The following is a 15,885-nucleotide window of genomic DNA, read 5'->3' as shown; positions in this document are numbered from 1 at the left end:
CTTCCACAGTTTTTATATCCATTTTGCAAGTGTTTCAGCCTCCCTCTAACTTCTCTCCATGACTCATGTCTCATGTTAGAATTCAGGGAAGGGGTTAGCAGTTTCTGCTGGTTACTTTGTAATGAGCCAGAGAAGTCGGTTTGCATGCCTACCGTCTAGAATGCAGCACACTTCTCCATGTAAAGAATGATGTATCTGGAAGGTGCCATGCCACCCCAGCACAGAAACCTCTGCTGCAGCCTCAGTGTTTCTGAGGCTCAGTAATGTGCCTGTCTGCATTTGAAGGTGGGTCTGGGCCTCTTCTTCCACCTCTTCCTGCAGGTCATGAAATAGGAGCGTCTCGATTCCATGTCCTAAGTGGTTCTGGAGAACTGGCTTCTTTCAGCCCAGAAGGGCCAGTGATGGTGGGAACCAGGCTGGTGGGTGGTAGGGGGTGAGCAGCACCTGGGAAACATGGGAACTATGAGGAGGGGAGACGAGGTGGAGGCTAGACCCCTCAGCCACTCCATCTGGCTCAGGGCTGCCTTACCAGTGAACCGGCTGGAAAGGCAGGCGTCTCTCTTGCCTTCTTCCCCCTGACTGTTCCTTGGTGTCGGTCTTAACCACGCAAGTGTCCCAGGTGAGTTGGGAAGCCAGCTGCCCTTCCATCCCACTAGACTGTGAGCTCCAAGGGAGCAGAGTTCTTGCTCACCTTTAATGCTCGATGTTCACAAAGCATGAAAAAAAAATTACTACTGTTTTTTGAATATTCATCATCATGCTCTGTGATCCCAAATGCTGTCACGTTGTATTGAATCTAAGATGTTGCTGGTAAGAAACACAATTATTTTATGTATCATTACGAAAGGAACAAGCCTTGCCAACTAAACTCTGATACAAGGGCTTTCTGCTACTCAGAATTTTTACTGTATACTTGTTGAAAGAGTTCTTTTAGATTTATTTGGGCATGGATTGGTATCATTCATGCACATATGTGGAGGGGAAAATAAGTAAAATGTTTAAGATACTCCTAAATATTGTCACTGTCAGAATCTGACCCTTGAGAATCACTTTTGGCTCAGAGTCATTGCTGTCTCTGTGTCACCAAGAGTGTGGCTGACACAGCATTTCTGCTGTCACCTGGAATCTCCTGCAAGCAGCTCCTACCCATTCTGGGAGTTGTGATCCTGGTGTTGTTTTCCTCAGCCTGTGGCAGGCCTGTGTTTCCACGTCTCAGTAATAACGCAATGCAGCATCGTTCACGCTGCCCTGTCTCTTACCCAGGTACCATAGATCTGGTGGGCAAGGTCATTTTTCCAGTGATGGATGTTTGCTTCCCTAATCAAATTTATGCCCAGCTGCTGTTCATATGGCTCTTGGTTTAATGCCAAATTATAGTGTCATCTTTTTGAAGACATTTCAAGTGGCAGCTCCACTCAGGGAGTCTAGTGCTGACAGTACACTGACTCAGTGAAGCGAGGGCGGAACTAATGAAGGGCGGCGAGCAAGGTCACACTCAGGCAAGCAGTGTGCCCACATCCTTACCGCCATCTGGATGGTAGTTGCTACAGAACCCAGTGTGGTGGAGTTGACCCTCGATCAGAAACGTGAGCAGGTGAAAAAAAGCACGTTAAAGACTTGATGGAACCTAGACTGTTTACTCTTACAGCAACCGAGCCAGGCAGATAATTTGGATTTTCCAGTGAGGAGACCGAGACTCAGTCTGTGGCTTATTAGTGTCATACTCTGGTAAACACGTGGTAGATTTGGGGGCATAGAACCCAGATTTGTCCAATTCTAAGGCTCATACTTTCAATTATATTGTTACGCTCTTTATTCATATGTGTGTATGTTCAGTTATGTCTGATTCTTTGTGACCCCATGGATTGTAGCCACCAGGCTCTTTTGTCCATGGGATTTCCCAGGTAAGAATATTGGAATAGGTTGCCATTTCCTCCTCCAGGGGATCTTCCTGACCCAGGAATTGAACCCACACCTCTTAGGTCTCCTGCATTGGCAGGTGGATTCTTTACCACCAGTACCTATAATGTATATTAATATATATGACCTAGAATAGTCCCTGGCACATACTAATTTAATACATTTATTAATAAATTTAATAAATATTTGTTGAATAACCAACCCAGGGATCGAACCCAGGTCTCCCGCATTGCAGGTGGATTCTTTACCAGCTGAGCCACAAGGGAAGCCCAGGAATACTGGAGTGGGTAGCCTATCCCTTCTCCAGCTGATATTCCCGACCCAGGAATCTAATGAGGGTCTCCTGCATTGCAGGTGGATTCTTTACCAATGAGCTTTCAGGGAAGCCCATAAAATCATTAGAGAGTCCAAAAGACCGTTCAATACATCTGTGTCCCTTTTGCTGTCTCACATATAGGGTCATCGTTACCATCTTTCTAAATTCCATATATATGGGTTAATATACTGTATTGGTGTTTTTCTTTCTGACTTACTTCACTCTGTATAATAGGCTTCAGTTTCATCCACGTCATTAGAACTGATTCAAATGTATTCTTTTTAATGGCTGACTAATACTCCATTGTGTATATGTGCCACAGCTTTCTTATCCATTGATCTGCTGATGGACATCTAGGTTGCTTCCATGTCCTGGCTATTATAAACAGTGCTGCGATGCACACTGGGGTACATGTGTCTCTTTTAATTCTGGTTTCCTTGGTATGTATGCCCAGCAGTGGGATTGCTGGGTCATATGGTAGTTCTAGTTTTTAAGGAATCTCCACACTGTTCTCCATAGTGGCTGTAGTAGTTCGCATTCCCACCAACAGTGTAAGAGGGTTCCCTTTTCTCCACACCCTCTACAGCATTTATTGTTTGCAGACTTTTGGATAACAGCCATTCTGACTGGCGTGAAATGGTACCTCATTATGGTTTGATTTGCATTTCTCTGATATTGAGTGATGTTGAGCATCTCTTCATGTGTTTGTTAGCCATCTGTATGTCTTCTTTGGAGAAATTTCTGTTTAGTTCTTTGGCCCATTTTTTGAGAATAGCATTGAAACATGTATATTATCATATGTGAAACAGATCGCCAGTCCAGGTTCGATGCATGAGACAGGGTGCTCAGGGCTGGTGCACTGGGATAGCCCTGAGGGATGAGATGGGAGGGAAGTGGGAGGGGGGTTCAGGTTGGGGAACACATGTACACCCATGGCTGATTCATGTCAGTGTATGGCAAAAACCACTACAATAATTGTAAATTAATTAGCCTCCAATTAAAATAAATAAATTTAAAGAAAAATAAAATTTACCACCTTAAAAAAATCATTAGAGAGAATAGAAATGCTTTTTTTCCTGGAAATGAAGTCTCTGACATTTTGGACAGTGGGTGAAAGAAAGAAAGAATGATGGGTGGCCATTCTCTAGACAAGCTACAGTTTGTGGCTCTCAGGTTCTTTGAGATTGAGAAGAGGAGCAGAGAACTCTGTCTCCAAGTCACAGTGTCTGTCAGCACTCACCTGTTGGACAGCGCTAAGGTACTTCCTGGAATCATTCCTGCCCCTGACCCATTGCCTATAAATCAAGATCAACAGAGCTCTATAAACTGTGCTGTGAAATAAAAATAAAGGAAATCAAATATGACAAGCCTTGCTATGAAGGATGTCCAGGTACAGGGCAGTTGTTATTGGACAAATTGCTAAGTTAAAAAAATATAAAATGTTTTGAAAATTCTGAAGCTCTTACGGTTCATCAGGAAAATGTGAAAATTGGCATATTTGAGCACCACCATGTGCTAGATCTATGCCTGGGAGTTTTACACATGTCATGTAACCCTCACAGTAACACCAGGAGGTCATTATCATCTCCATTTTACATAGGATGACATCGAGGCTCCAGGAGCATATGTGATTTGGCCAAGGGATGTAACTGCTGAGCAGCTGAGCTAGTGGGGAAGCCCGGGTGCTCAACTCAGAGCCTGTGGATTTTCTACTGTTCTCTGCTGCTTCCCATCTAAGCTTAAGGCCAGAAACCCCTTTATACTCTGGTTTTACAGTTGACAGCGCTGATGCTAGAGGATTTCAAGTGACTTAGGAGCAGACTCATACCTAGATTTCAGTTTTCTTGAACAGTTTATTAAACAACAAATAATTGAAGAATATCACACAGTTTTAAATAGTTCAGTAGTTACAGAAACTCTGTAGGTCTTGTAAGTATATCTTAAAGAACAAGAACTGGGTATTCTGTATCGGTGCTTTAGATTCCAGACATTTTTTGAATGAAAGAGTTCGCCATCTTGGGCTTCTTTATGTGCTAACTGTATTTTAAAATGAGTGAGTGAGTGAGTGCAAGTCGCTTAGTTGTATCCGATTCTTTGCGACCCCTTGAGCTATACAGTCCATGGAATTCTCCAGGCTAGAATACTGGAGTGGATAGCCTTTCCCTTCTCCAGGGGATCTTCCCAATCCAGGGATCGAACCCAGGTTTCCCACATTGCAGGTGGAATCTTTACCAGCTGAGCCACAAGGGAAAATGATTGGGAAGTACCATTTGGGGCAATATTTCACATCTGTAATACTAAACTTTACTAGCAGGCTTTCCTATGTGTCAATGAACTGTTCTGTTATTTTACTCCCATCTGCTAAGTAGTTATTTCCTTTTTTCTCCCCCTTTATCCTTGCTTTATGTGATTTCTGGTGTTTTATGTCATTGTTATATCTACTTCTTTATCTTGGTAAGATTAGAAGAAAGATATTTTAGTCTGGAGTAATTTCCCATCCCTTCCGATCTCTGCTTTCTTGTTCCTGTTCATCCTTCAACTTTCATCTTCTCCAACAAGTCATCTGTGGATACCCACTTAGGAATCAGGTGTCTTCTTCTTTTTCCCCCCGGCAACCATCTGTGCACATGATCAGGGACCTGCCACACGCCAGATCTAGAGCGACTCACATTCCTTGACATGGAGGAACTTAGGGTTGAGTTAGGGAGGCACACAGTTAGACAGAAAGATGCAATGTGATTGAATGCCTTATTTTAAAGCTACTTGGTGAGTGTTTGTCATGGGGCAGGCATTGTGTGAAGTGAGCGTCTTACGTGCATTATCTCATGTTCTCTTGATAGCCTTATGATCCCAATTGTAAGGAGAAGGAGAGTGATTTAGAGCACGTCCATGCTCTGCCTAACATCACTGAAGTCACAGAATTGCTGCCGAAATCTGGGTCCAGAGCCCAAGCTTGTAGCCACTCTGCCTCCTGTGCAGGTCAGAGCACTTACCTGTGTGTCCCCAGGCCCTCATGTGCCAGGCACAGGGAGGGGACAGCCCCAGTGCTGGAGTTAGAAAGTATCAGTTACTTAACAGTCACACAGCCCCTTTAACTGCTTATCATCCTTCAGCTAGGAATTCAGGATACGAGAATTCAAGACATAACACGCATGTCCAAACTTACTCATCACAAACGTTTATCAGCATAGCATTAAATACATTATGATGTGTTCATACAATGAAATGATAAAGCTATAGTAAAGAGGGAACAAATGCTATAGGGATCTGGAACAATGTAAAAGGGATGGTATTATATGGAATAAATAAGGTTTAAAAGAGATGCTGCTTTGTATAGAATCGATACTATGACGCCATTTGTGGTTTGGAGAGGCAGGGAGTATTTATATTTTTGTTTATATACAATATAAATTGCTTGTATAACATATCTTTGGAAGAATAGATAAGAAATCGATACTATGAATTAGTTCTGAAGACTGGTAAGGGATTCCAGGTAGCAAGATTGTCCCCCGTACACCTTTTTGTGCCTTTTGAATTTTGAGGCAACTGAATTTGCCACGTATTGAAAGTATATAACTAAAAACAAAAGAAATAACAGGCAGCTTGCTAGAAATGAAAACAAATAAGAAGGCACGCTGGGCCGGTGTATTTTCTGAGTATGGGAGTTAAGCCTGCCTCCATCCTCGCTGCATCCCAGTGTCTACTTGGTTGTTTGTGCAGTTGATCAACTAAGTTGAAAAAATAAAATCTCCGATTCCTGTATGGGAAAAGCATAGCATTTTTTTTCCTTGTATTAATTCCTGTTGAAAATAGGTATCCTGAGTCTAACCATGAAGAGATATCAGACAAACTCAAATTAAGGGACCTTCTGAAAAATAAATGGCCTGTGAGTTTGTAATATGTCAAGGTCATGGAGAACTAGGAAAGACTGGGGACTGTTCCCGGTCGGAGGGAACTGACAGGACATGTTGGCAGCGACACGCCGTGCATGAGGCCAGAGTGGACCCTTGGCCAGAAAAAGAGGGCTTTCCTTCTCTGCAAAGGACGGTAATCAGACAATTGGCAAAAGTTGAATGTGGTCTGTAAGTTAGATAATAGCACTGTTAATATCCTGATTTTGATAGAAGTACTGTCGTTCTGTGAGAAAATATCCTTCTTTTAGGAAATAGGCACTTAATAATTTAATAGTAAAGGAGTTTTTTTGCCTGCAACTTACTCTCAAATAGTTAAAAAAAGATGGAAAAGAGAGAGAGAGGATGAAAGAGGAGGAGAGAGAATAATAAAGCAAACCTGGTAAAATGTTAACATTTGGGGGAACAGTGAAGAAATACAGAAATTCTTTGTACTATTTTTGCTGCTTTTCCATCTGAAATTATTTCAAAATAAAAAAGAATTAAACATTTCCAATGTGGAACATTTTCTGATTTTATAATATGGGGCCTCTTGTACAGTTTTTATCTCCTTTTGTACAATTTCGTGATTATCTTCCTGTAGCTCTTTGTATTATTGGTGACATTCCTCTGAGTTTCTTAATATTTTTGTTCCTTTTAAAAAATATATAACAACTTTGTTGAAGTTTAATTCACATACTGTACAACTCACCCTCACTATCTTTTTATGTACGCTTAAATAGTACTGCTGCATAAGGAAGATATGCTTAACAAAAAGGCAACATTGTAGGTGTGACTTACACATGATAAAATTCACCTCTTAACTGAGTAGGTTGATGGCTTTTTACATGTGATTTCCCCATGTATCCGCCACCCCAGTCTAGATACAAGATAGAGAACATTACAGCCCCTTTGCTTACAGTCACCTGCTGTTGATGGGGGCATTGTTTGCAGGATCCTCTGGAGGGTGCAGGGCGAGTGTGTGTGGTGGGGCGGCTTCTGTTGGGATGAGGATGCTAGTGATGCACCGAGCCCCTCCCTGGCTCCCGAGAGGCTCCCAGGTGGTTCGGACGTGGCCATTCTGTATCCCAGACACCCCGAGGCTGTGTGTCCCAGTTTCTTTTCTTCCATAGGCCTTATTCCGGTGCATAGCTTCAAAATGTTTCTCAGGTTATTTCACGGTGGAGAAAGTTCTGGCAGGGTTCTGGGCAGTGGTCCTTCTCATCTTTAGTTGAGTGGTATTCTGAGCAGCTTGGCCTTGCCTGTCTATGATGCCACTTGCTGGGCCAGCAGAAGGAGGTGTATCAGGCCCGGCTGCCCTGTTAAACAGCAGATCTCACGTGACCTTTAAACCATCAGTGTTTTATCGTCATCAGAAGGGAAGATTGATTACAACATCTGTTTTGGAAAATAGTCATATTTCAAGATATAGGTTTTGTGCCCATTGATGTTTAGTGAGGCTTTGATTTGCCAGCTCATCACTCCTGTATTGACTCCATAGGAAACAGAGTTGGTATCTGTATTCACCAAACTGTGGCCCAGAAAATTTGGCTCCCTCCACCTGCCATTTTCCCTTATTTTGTGACTTTTATTATGCTGCTTTTCATTTTGAGTTGGTGGTATTGGAAGTCAGTGTCTCGACAGGTGTGCAAACAGGGACGAGCTGGCTGAGCCGCAGTAAGATTTGGTGTCAGCCCAGCGCTTGACTGACTTGGGGGCCTTGTCATCCTCCTCCTGGGGAGAACTAGGGACCACACTCAGTGTGATGAAGGCTCCATCCACCTGGCATGGGCCCAGAGCAGAACGTGCATGCAGTACATTGTGTCATTTTTACATATAATTTCTCCATTTTCACCTTTTTTTCCCAGGTGTGTTATCTCTTACAAAGCTTTCTTTTTTTTTTTTTTCCTCTTTGTGGCTGAGACTGTAACTTATTAAAACACATTCATGTATTTAAGTCTTGGGTCCTGTTCTCTTTTTCTCAGGCACGCTGCAGAGAGGCCTTCCTGTCCCTGACGAGCACGTGCATGGGAGACAGATGACTGTCCTTCACCCTGCACAACTCTAGGTGCCTGGGCCGCTGTCCAGCCGAGAGGGGATGGATTCCAAAGATGAAGGCTCACACGTGTGGCCCCCGGCTGCAGAGCACGAGGAGAACGCTGCGCAGGTGAAAAGTGCTCTCCCAGCTGGGCACTGACCGCGGTGTTTTAGTTGGTAGAGTTTGCTGACAGCTAGAGAAATAGCAGCTCCTGTATAGTGATGTGGGGCAAGGAGGGAGCTGATGGGCGGACGTGGTACTCAAGGAATGGGCAGCATTTCAGTGCTTCGAATCCTCCATCTGCATGGTCACTGTGATTTCAAGAAGCTACATACCACCCATGGGCTTCTCTGCCTTTCCCCCAACTTACTGTCATAATCCTCTTCACTGCTCCATTTTATTTCATGGTGAAAGCTTCAAACTGCAGGGTTTCTTTTATGTTATCCAGGAAAGGGTTTTGATTTTTTGTGTGTAGTGAAGTACAAGGTATGTCTATAAAGTGAGTGGCTTTTCCTTTTCTTTTCAAATTCAGAATGTAAACTTCTCATTGAAAGTTGTCCCAGTGAATCAACAGCTCTGGAGGTTAGTCATTTATTCAGATATCGCTCTACTAACCAGCTACACATTCTTTTGACTGTCCTTAGCAAAAGTGAATCTCTGCATTTTTGGTATGGATTTGAATTTTGGTAAGAGTCAGCAGTCATAGGGAGCCACATTTTATATGTGACCAAAGTATGAAACTTCATTGTATAGCATTATAATATATATGTAATTTCATTTTCATCAAATTACATAACCATAGTTGTTCAGTTGCTAAGTAATCAGAAACTTTATATTGAAGCCTTTAAATACACATATTATGTTTGATTTACATAGTATAACTAATGTTACAGTACATAAAATCAGTCATCAGATATGATTTAAAAGTCTGTGTCTGAATACTGAGAAAAAGGTACCAGAGAAGCTTCCAGCAGAATAATTCAGAATGCTGTTTTGGTTCTCATGGAAGCTATCTGGAAGGCTACTTTCATGTAGCTATATATTTTGGGGTACTTTGTTTATAAAGAAAAATGTAGTCCATTAATAAATAGGGTCCACATTTGCAGGTAATCAGACAGTAGGCAGCAGAGCTCAGCATCCTTTGTTGCACCCCATCCTTGCAATATTTCTTCCCCCATCCAGGAATCCTGGTTTAGCCAAGTACTTGGTGATGAAGACCAAGTTGAAGAGTTTGGATAACTCTCAAGGAAAAAATTTTTTTTCTTTTTTAAGCACTGAGACTAGTTAAAGATTTTGATGTTAATGAACAAATCTAAACTCACAAAATTATCTTGCAGCACTTAAAATTGCACAGATATTTCAGAAGCCCAGTTCTTGTGCAAATTGTATCTTCATGGGCAGAGCAGATTTATGTAGAAGCTGGGGTGATCACTTAGTGCTAAAGTGGAAGTCTGTTTTATTTACATGGTGCTTGACTGCATCTTGTCTCCAGTTTTCTTTCTGTGGGTTGAATTAGCTTATGTCATCTTTGGGATCTGTTCTCCACTGGAAAAAACTGAAGTAAAAAATTATGTGTAAAGCCAAGACAATATAAGAGTAAAGATTCCGACCTAAGAGGGCCTGACTTCAATATCAGCACATAAATTATTTCTCTCCCAAATGCGTGCTTTGACCATCTGCTTTGTACCTTCAATATCAGACACTAGGCTGTGTGCCAACCTGCAGGAACTCAAACCTCCGAAGCTGACTGCTCAGAAAGCACTTTACAGAATCAGTTTCTGCTTTACTTCTTCATAGACAGAAAATTATTTCCCCTGGTGACAACTGAAATAGTTATCCAAAACCCCTGAAAAGTACATTCTCAGAATTTTTTGTGTCCTACTTGGCAAAGAAAAGTTCTGTTACATTCACCAAGTCAGCAGACATTCACCCCTTGCCTACAGAACAGCGGTGGAGGACAGAAGAATTTGTACGAAAGCAAGTGACCTTGTTTTACTGTGTTTGCCAAAAGGCACTCTTTGTTAGAAAGTGGAATTTTTATGACATGTTGAAAGCAACTGACTTTTGAGTCTTGACATATTTTTCCACCTTACAGAATAATCCGTGTTTTGTAGTTTGGTAGTGTTGTCCATCAGGAATCTTCTGCCACGTTTCTTCTCAGCACGCCCCAAAAGAGAGACCTGCAGTTGATATTTGAAGCAAAGGGGTGTTTAAATCGGTTGCCTAATATTAAGTAAAAGTCAATGAGAAGGTCCTTGGATCCCTCTGCCAAGTCACTGACTCAGCACAGATGATCCATTCGTTCATCGTGTTCTCCTTTCATGGGGATCTTTTAGGAATGCAAGTGTGTGGTGTTCTCGGTCAGCTCCCCGTCTTTGTGCTACAGGGTGGCTTCCACAAGGGTGATCACTTTGTACTTGCTGCTTTTTGCCCAGGTGCATTTTGTTCCAGACGCTGGAACTGTGGCCCAGATCGTCTACACCGATGACCAGGTCCGTCCGCCACAGCAGGTGGTGTACACGGCAGATGGTGCCTCCTACGCCTCCGTGGATGGTCCTCAGCACACACTGGTCTACATCCATCCCGTGGAAGCTGCGCAGGCACGTTGGGACCATGGTTGATGGCTTGTTTGTTAATCTGTTAATTCAGCCCTTAGGTTTACGCTCTGCCAGTCACTGTGCTGCTGCCAGCTGATGCAGGAAATATGCAGATAAGATGTGTGCTCTCAAGGAGCTTATAACCATCGTGGCAAAGGAAGATGTGGTTTATTTATTTAAATTAAATGTTAAATATAAGGAGTTAGAGCACTAACCTGGAATGAGGCCTTTTCTCCACTGACTGTTGATATCGATTGATTATTATTATAAACAAGATTATCAGCCTGTTACTTTTCCTAAGTGTCAAGAACCAGGCCAAACATGGCATTTATTTCTGTGTAATTTAATCAAGATGAATCTCAGTGGAAACATGCACATTATTTCAGTTAAACGTGTAAGTGAGGGATCCTACTAGCTTGTTAACGGCTATTTACTAATAATTTATTGATTTTTAGGACTGTTATAGAAGTGAGGGTAAAAGCTGTACAATTATAACTGCTTTCATTTTTTTTGCTAGTGACTCTGAGTGTTGGTTTCCAAATGCATAACAGGAATATCCCCCAATATATAAATGTCACTTTGTATTTTTAGCACTTTATAATGTACATAGCACTTTAAAATATATTAGAAATCAGTTCCATTGTTTTTTGTTAAAAAAAAAATTTTTTTTTAACGTGGACCATTTTTGAAGTCTTCATTGAATTTGTTACAATATTGCTTCTGTTTTTATGCTTTCGGTTTTTTGGCTGAGAGGCATGTGGGATCTTAGCTCCCCCACCAGGACTGAACCTGTAGCCCTGCATTGGAAGGTGGTCTTAACCATTGGCCCTCCAGGGAAGTCCCCAGTTCCGTAGTTTTTGTAGTAGGATCCTGGTAATAAAAATTTGCCCTCATGCAATATTTAATCAGGAGACCCAAAGTACTCCCAAGAAGAAATGAGACCCACCTAATAAATGCCTTTCAAGTCTATATAAAGGTAAAATTGCCTGATAGTCAGATGTTACTTTTGGAATAGCCCTTCTCAGTTTTAGTCCCCCAGCTGTACTGAAATAAGAACATCTAGATTATGTAAAGAATGTCCTGTGCCCGACTTTTAAATCATTACTATGTTACTAAATGTCTGAGTTATGATAGTTTTTAAACGTCAAATATAAGAAATCAGAAGCTCGCTAAAATTCTCTTTTATAGTTTTCTGGAATCAGCACTTAACCATGGTTCCTATGACCATAAATTTGCTAAAGCCTTAGGCAAATTAGAGTCATTTAAAAGTTTTAGAGCAAAGAATACTTTTTTGGATTGGAGATTTCTTGTGGTGTCCTGGCTAAAATAATTTTGAAGGTTTTCCTTCTTTAGTTATCATGACTGTCAGCCAAATAATGTTTATAATGAGAACTTTGAAAATTATGATCTTACTGGCTTTATCCAAAAAAGAGTCTATGGAACATTAAATGCAATTTATTTATTTATTTTCTACATCTGCTGAGTGTGCATTTACATTGGAAGGAGTTGTAATCCTTGGGTATACAGTATTCTTCTCTTTGTTAGTGTATCTCCAACCGTTTTCATTTAATTGCAAGTCTACCCCTATGACAGAGTGTTACTTGAGAATGCATGCCCCCTTGTTCACGGAATGCCTTTTTAATTAACCGTGACATTCAATCTCAGGAGAGGCTTTGCTTTAGAGTAAAATCACGAAGTGTGCAGTGTGTTAGCCAATGGAGAGGGTTAGCTTTTACAATCTCTTTGAAGACATATAAATGAAAGGCTTTAGCAAAATATAGGATTACTGTCTTTATCTTCTTTATTAATGAAAGATTATTACTAGCTATTTGACAGAAACTCTCTCAGGAATTGGTGCTTAGCAGTAGGATAATTTTTCCTGCACAGACAAGCTGTCTAAAGATCTATTGATAAGTTTTTGTCGTTGTTGTTGTTTGTTTAGACGCTGTTTACAGACCCAGGCCAAGTAGCTTATGTCCAACAGGATGCTACAGCTCAGCAGGTAATGAGTTGCTTTTTTGCCTTCTTGTTATTTCAGGGTAATATTATGAAGGTACCCTCTCCTGGAATACCCCCAACCCTCTGCACTGCGCATTCTCTGAAAGTCTGTGTCTCGTGTGTTTAGAATATTCTCGATGTCTGTTAATGAAGACAAAGCAGAACACGACATTAACACACTCCAACCAGTGTGTATTGAAATACTTTGGTAATACAAAAATGATCTGTCAGGGAAATTTAAGCATTAAATTAAAATAAGGATATTAATTGGGTATTGGTCCAAGCTCCAAAGAATAATCCTGAGTTTCAAAAGTGCCTGTGGAAATTCGGAAACATTTTAGTACTTGTTCTTTTTTTTTTGATTATTGACTTACATTTGATTTGTAATGTTGTGTTAGTTTCAGGTGTAGAGCAAAGTGATTCAGTTATCTCTATATTTATATTATATATATTCTTTCTTAATGTTCTTTTCTTTATGGTTTATTACAGGATTCTGAATATAGTTCCATGTGCTATATAGTAGGATCTTGTTGTCTATCTGTTTTTTATTTATGCCCACCCCTCTCTCCCCTTTGGTAACTATAAGTCTGTTTTCTAAGTCTGTGAGTCTGTTTCTGTTTTGTAAATAAATTCATTTGTATCACATTTAGAGTCCACATATATGATCTCATATGATATTTGTCTTTCTCTGACTTAGTACGATAATCTATTTTAAAATATTGGGGTAAAATTCCTGCTTAAATTGCCTATACCCTTAATGGCAACTTTCTCCCTTTTAGTTTCTGAGAATTGAGATTCTTCTTGGTTTTCTTTAAAAACATTTCTTTTTTTTTTTACCTCTATTTCTAATATATCCTGCTTGACTTTGAGGGATGTCTTCCTTATTTTTCTTCTGGTTGTGAAAGTGATAAAGAAGGTACACAAGCTTAACAATTGTCAGTCCTACCCTAAAAAGAATGTGACTCCAAATAGTTGTATTTTCACGATGGCTAGTATGACTGTTATTCAGCTGTACCACTGAGTGTCATGAGTGATTTTTAAGTAAGCTTACTCATCAGTAAGCACTTTTTGCCTTTCAGATTTCTTAGTAGGTGATTTGGATACTTCCATTTTATTTTATTAGTACGTTTTAAATCAATGGGGCTTTGTTGTTCTGTTTTACTTTTGACTGTGCTGTGCAGCGTGTGCAATCTTAGTTCCTCTGTGAGGGGTTGGACCTGTGCTACCTGCAGTGCAAGTGCAGAGTCTTAGTCACTGGACTGCCAGGGAAGTCCTTGGATAATTATATTTTAAAATTTGAAAAGTGGACAGTAGTTGGGTTAATATTATTTATGGAATCTAGAGAAAATCAGGAGTCTTTGTCGTATCACTTACGGTTGAATTTATTCCTGATTGCTAGTGACCTACAATTTTGTGAGGTCTGTCAACTTGAATGAGAGTTTGTCTTAGTACATTGGGGCTACTATAACAAAATATCATACATAGCATATGTACCTTTGCTCAGTTGCTCAGTCATGTGCAACTCTTTTCCATCCCATGGACTGTAGCCCATCAGGCTCCTCCGTCCATAGGATTTCCCAGTCAAGAATACTGGAGTGGGTTGCCATTTCCTTCCGGGATCTCCTGTGTCTCTTGAATTGGCCGGCAGATTCTTTACTGCTGAGCTACCTGGGAAGCTCCTACCATATACTGAGTGGATTATAAACAACAGAAATTTATTTCTTACAGTTCTGGAGTTTGGGAAGTCAAGACCAAGGTGCCAATAGATTTGTTGTCTGGTGAGAACCCTCTTCTTATTCACAGATGGCTGACTTCTTGCTGTGCCCTCCATGGCAGACAGGGCGATGCTGCCCTCTGGGGTCTTGTAGAAGGGCACTCATCCCACTCATAGGGGCTCCACCCTCATGACCCAATCACCTTTCAGAGGCCCCACCTCCTAACTTCCTCACACTGGGGATTAGATTTGGACATATGTATAAATTTGGGGAGACACAAATATTTTGTAGCAGAGTTGCTATTTTATTTTAGTAATTTTGTACTAATTAAGTATATTCTTGATAAAGACAAATCATGTTCATTTCTGTGAATATTTATTGATTCTACCAAACAAGCAATGGCTAGATTTAATTCATTTTTACATCTGAAGAGGAAAAACAAAATGAAATGCCTTTGTATTTCTAGATAATTAATTCATTTACTCATTCTTAGAGTAATGATTTTTTTTCATAAAAAAGTTGAAGTAATGCAAAAAAGAAAGTACATAAAAACCGAAACAATATTTCTGCCCAGAAACATCCTCATTAACTTACAGTTGGTAACTATTATTGTAGACTTCTTTCAGACATAAAACAGACAAAAGATAAACAGGGGAAAACTGTGCCCTAAATGCTATTATTAATCTAAATACTTTAACTTAATTTACTCATGTTTTCCTAACCCGCCTTGAGCTCTGGTCCCCTCAGGCTTCACCTCCTGCTGTGATAACCTGACTCAGCACACTGGTCCTTCCCCCGCTTCTCTCCCTCACTGTTTGGGATTCGTTGTGTTATTATTATAACTAATACATTTCTGTTCTATTCAGTAACCACAGCTATTTAGAATTCTTCTCTATTATCTCCTAGCATTTACTTTTGTAGAAATCTTGAGTCTAATTTTGATTATTTTCCTCATTCCTTCTCTATCTTAATGCCTGTTTGAGTCTTTCTTTATCCTTGAAGTTTTTCTTTGAAGTCTAGTGACTTCACCAGCACGTGAATCAGAATTCCCTAGGACAGGGTGTGTCCTTTTGATGGATAGGTTAAGACTCTATTTTGGGAACATTTTCATCTATTAGATTTTTGAATATCTTTTTAGTTTCATTGGATGTGTTCATTTTCCCAGGAATATCAATGTGAGTATATTGGTTTTACTTTCTGAACCTAACATTTTCTCTGATCATTTTTACATCTATTCTTTTCCATTTTATTTGTGTAATTTATTTTGTGTCCCTCATATTTCCTTATCATTTTTTTAAGCTTTCTGATTAAACTATAACATATACATCAGTCAGTTCAGTTCAGTTCAGTCGCTCAGTTGTGTCCGACTCTTTGCGACCCCATGAATCGCAGCACGCCAGGCCTCCCTGTC

At 40.5% G+C, this 15,885-nt stretch overlaps 1 protein-coding gene across 1 annotated transcript in view; it reads left to right on the top strand.

The window, feature by feature from the left end:
• PRDM10 (PR domain containing 10) overlaps positions 1 to 15,885 on the top strand; it is a 99,334-nt gene that overhangs the window by 24,456 nt on the left and 58,993 nt on the right. The window contains exons 2-4 of the mRNA XM_010844702.1: positions 8,112 to 8,293; positions 10,600 to 10,764; positions 12,704 to 12,763. Of these exons, the coding sequence (XP_010843004.1) occupies positions 8,225 to 8,293; positions 10,600 to 10,764; positions 12,704 to 12,763 (294 nt within the window). The 5' untranslated portion in view covers positions 8,112 to 8,224. The remainder of the gene's footprint in view (positions 1 to 8,111; positions 8,294 to 10,599; positions 10,765 to 12,703; positions 12,764 to 15,885) is intronic.

The sequence above is a fragment of the Bison bison genome, unplaced genomic scaffold (assembly GCF_000754665.1).
Source record: "Bison bison bison isolate TAMUID 2011002044 unplaced genomic scaffold, Bison_UMD1.0 scf7180017864205, whole genome shotgun sequence".
Classification (NCBI taxonomy): Eukaryota; Metazoa; Chordata; class Mammalia; order Artiodactyla; family Bovidae; genus Bison; species Bison bison.
This window is presented reverse-complemented; position numbering and strand designations above follow the sequence as displayed.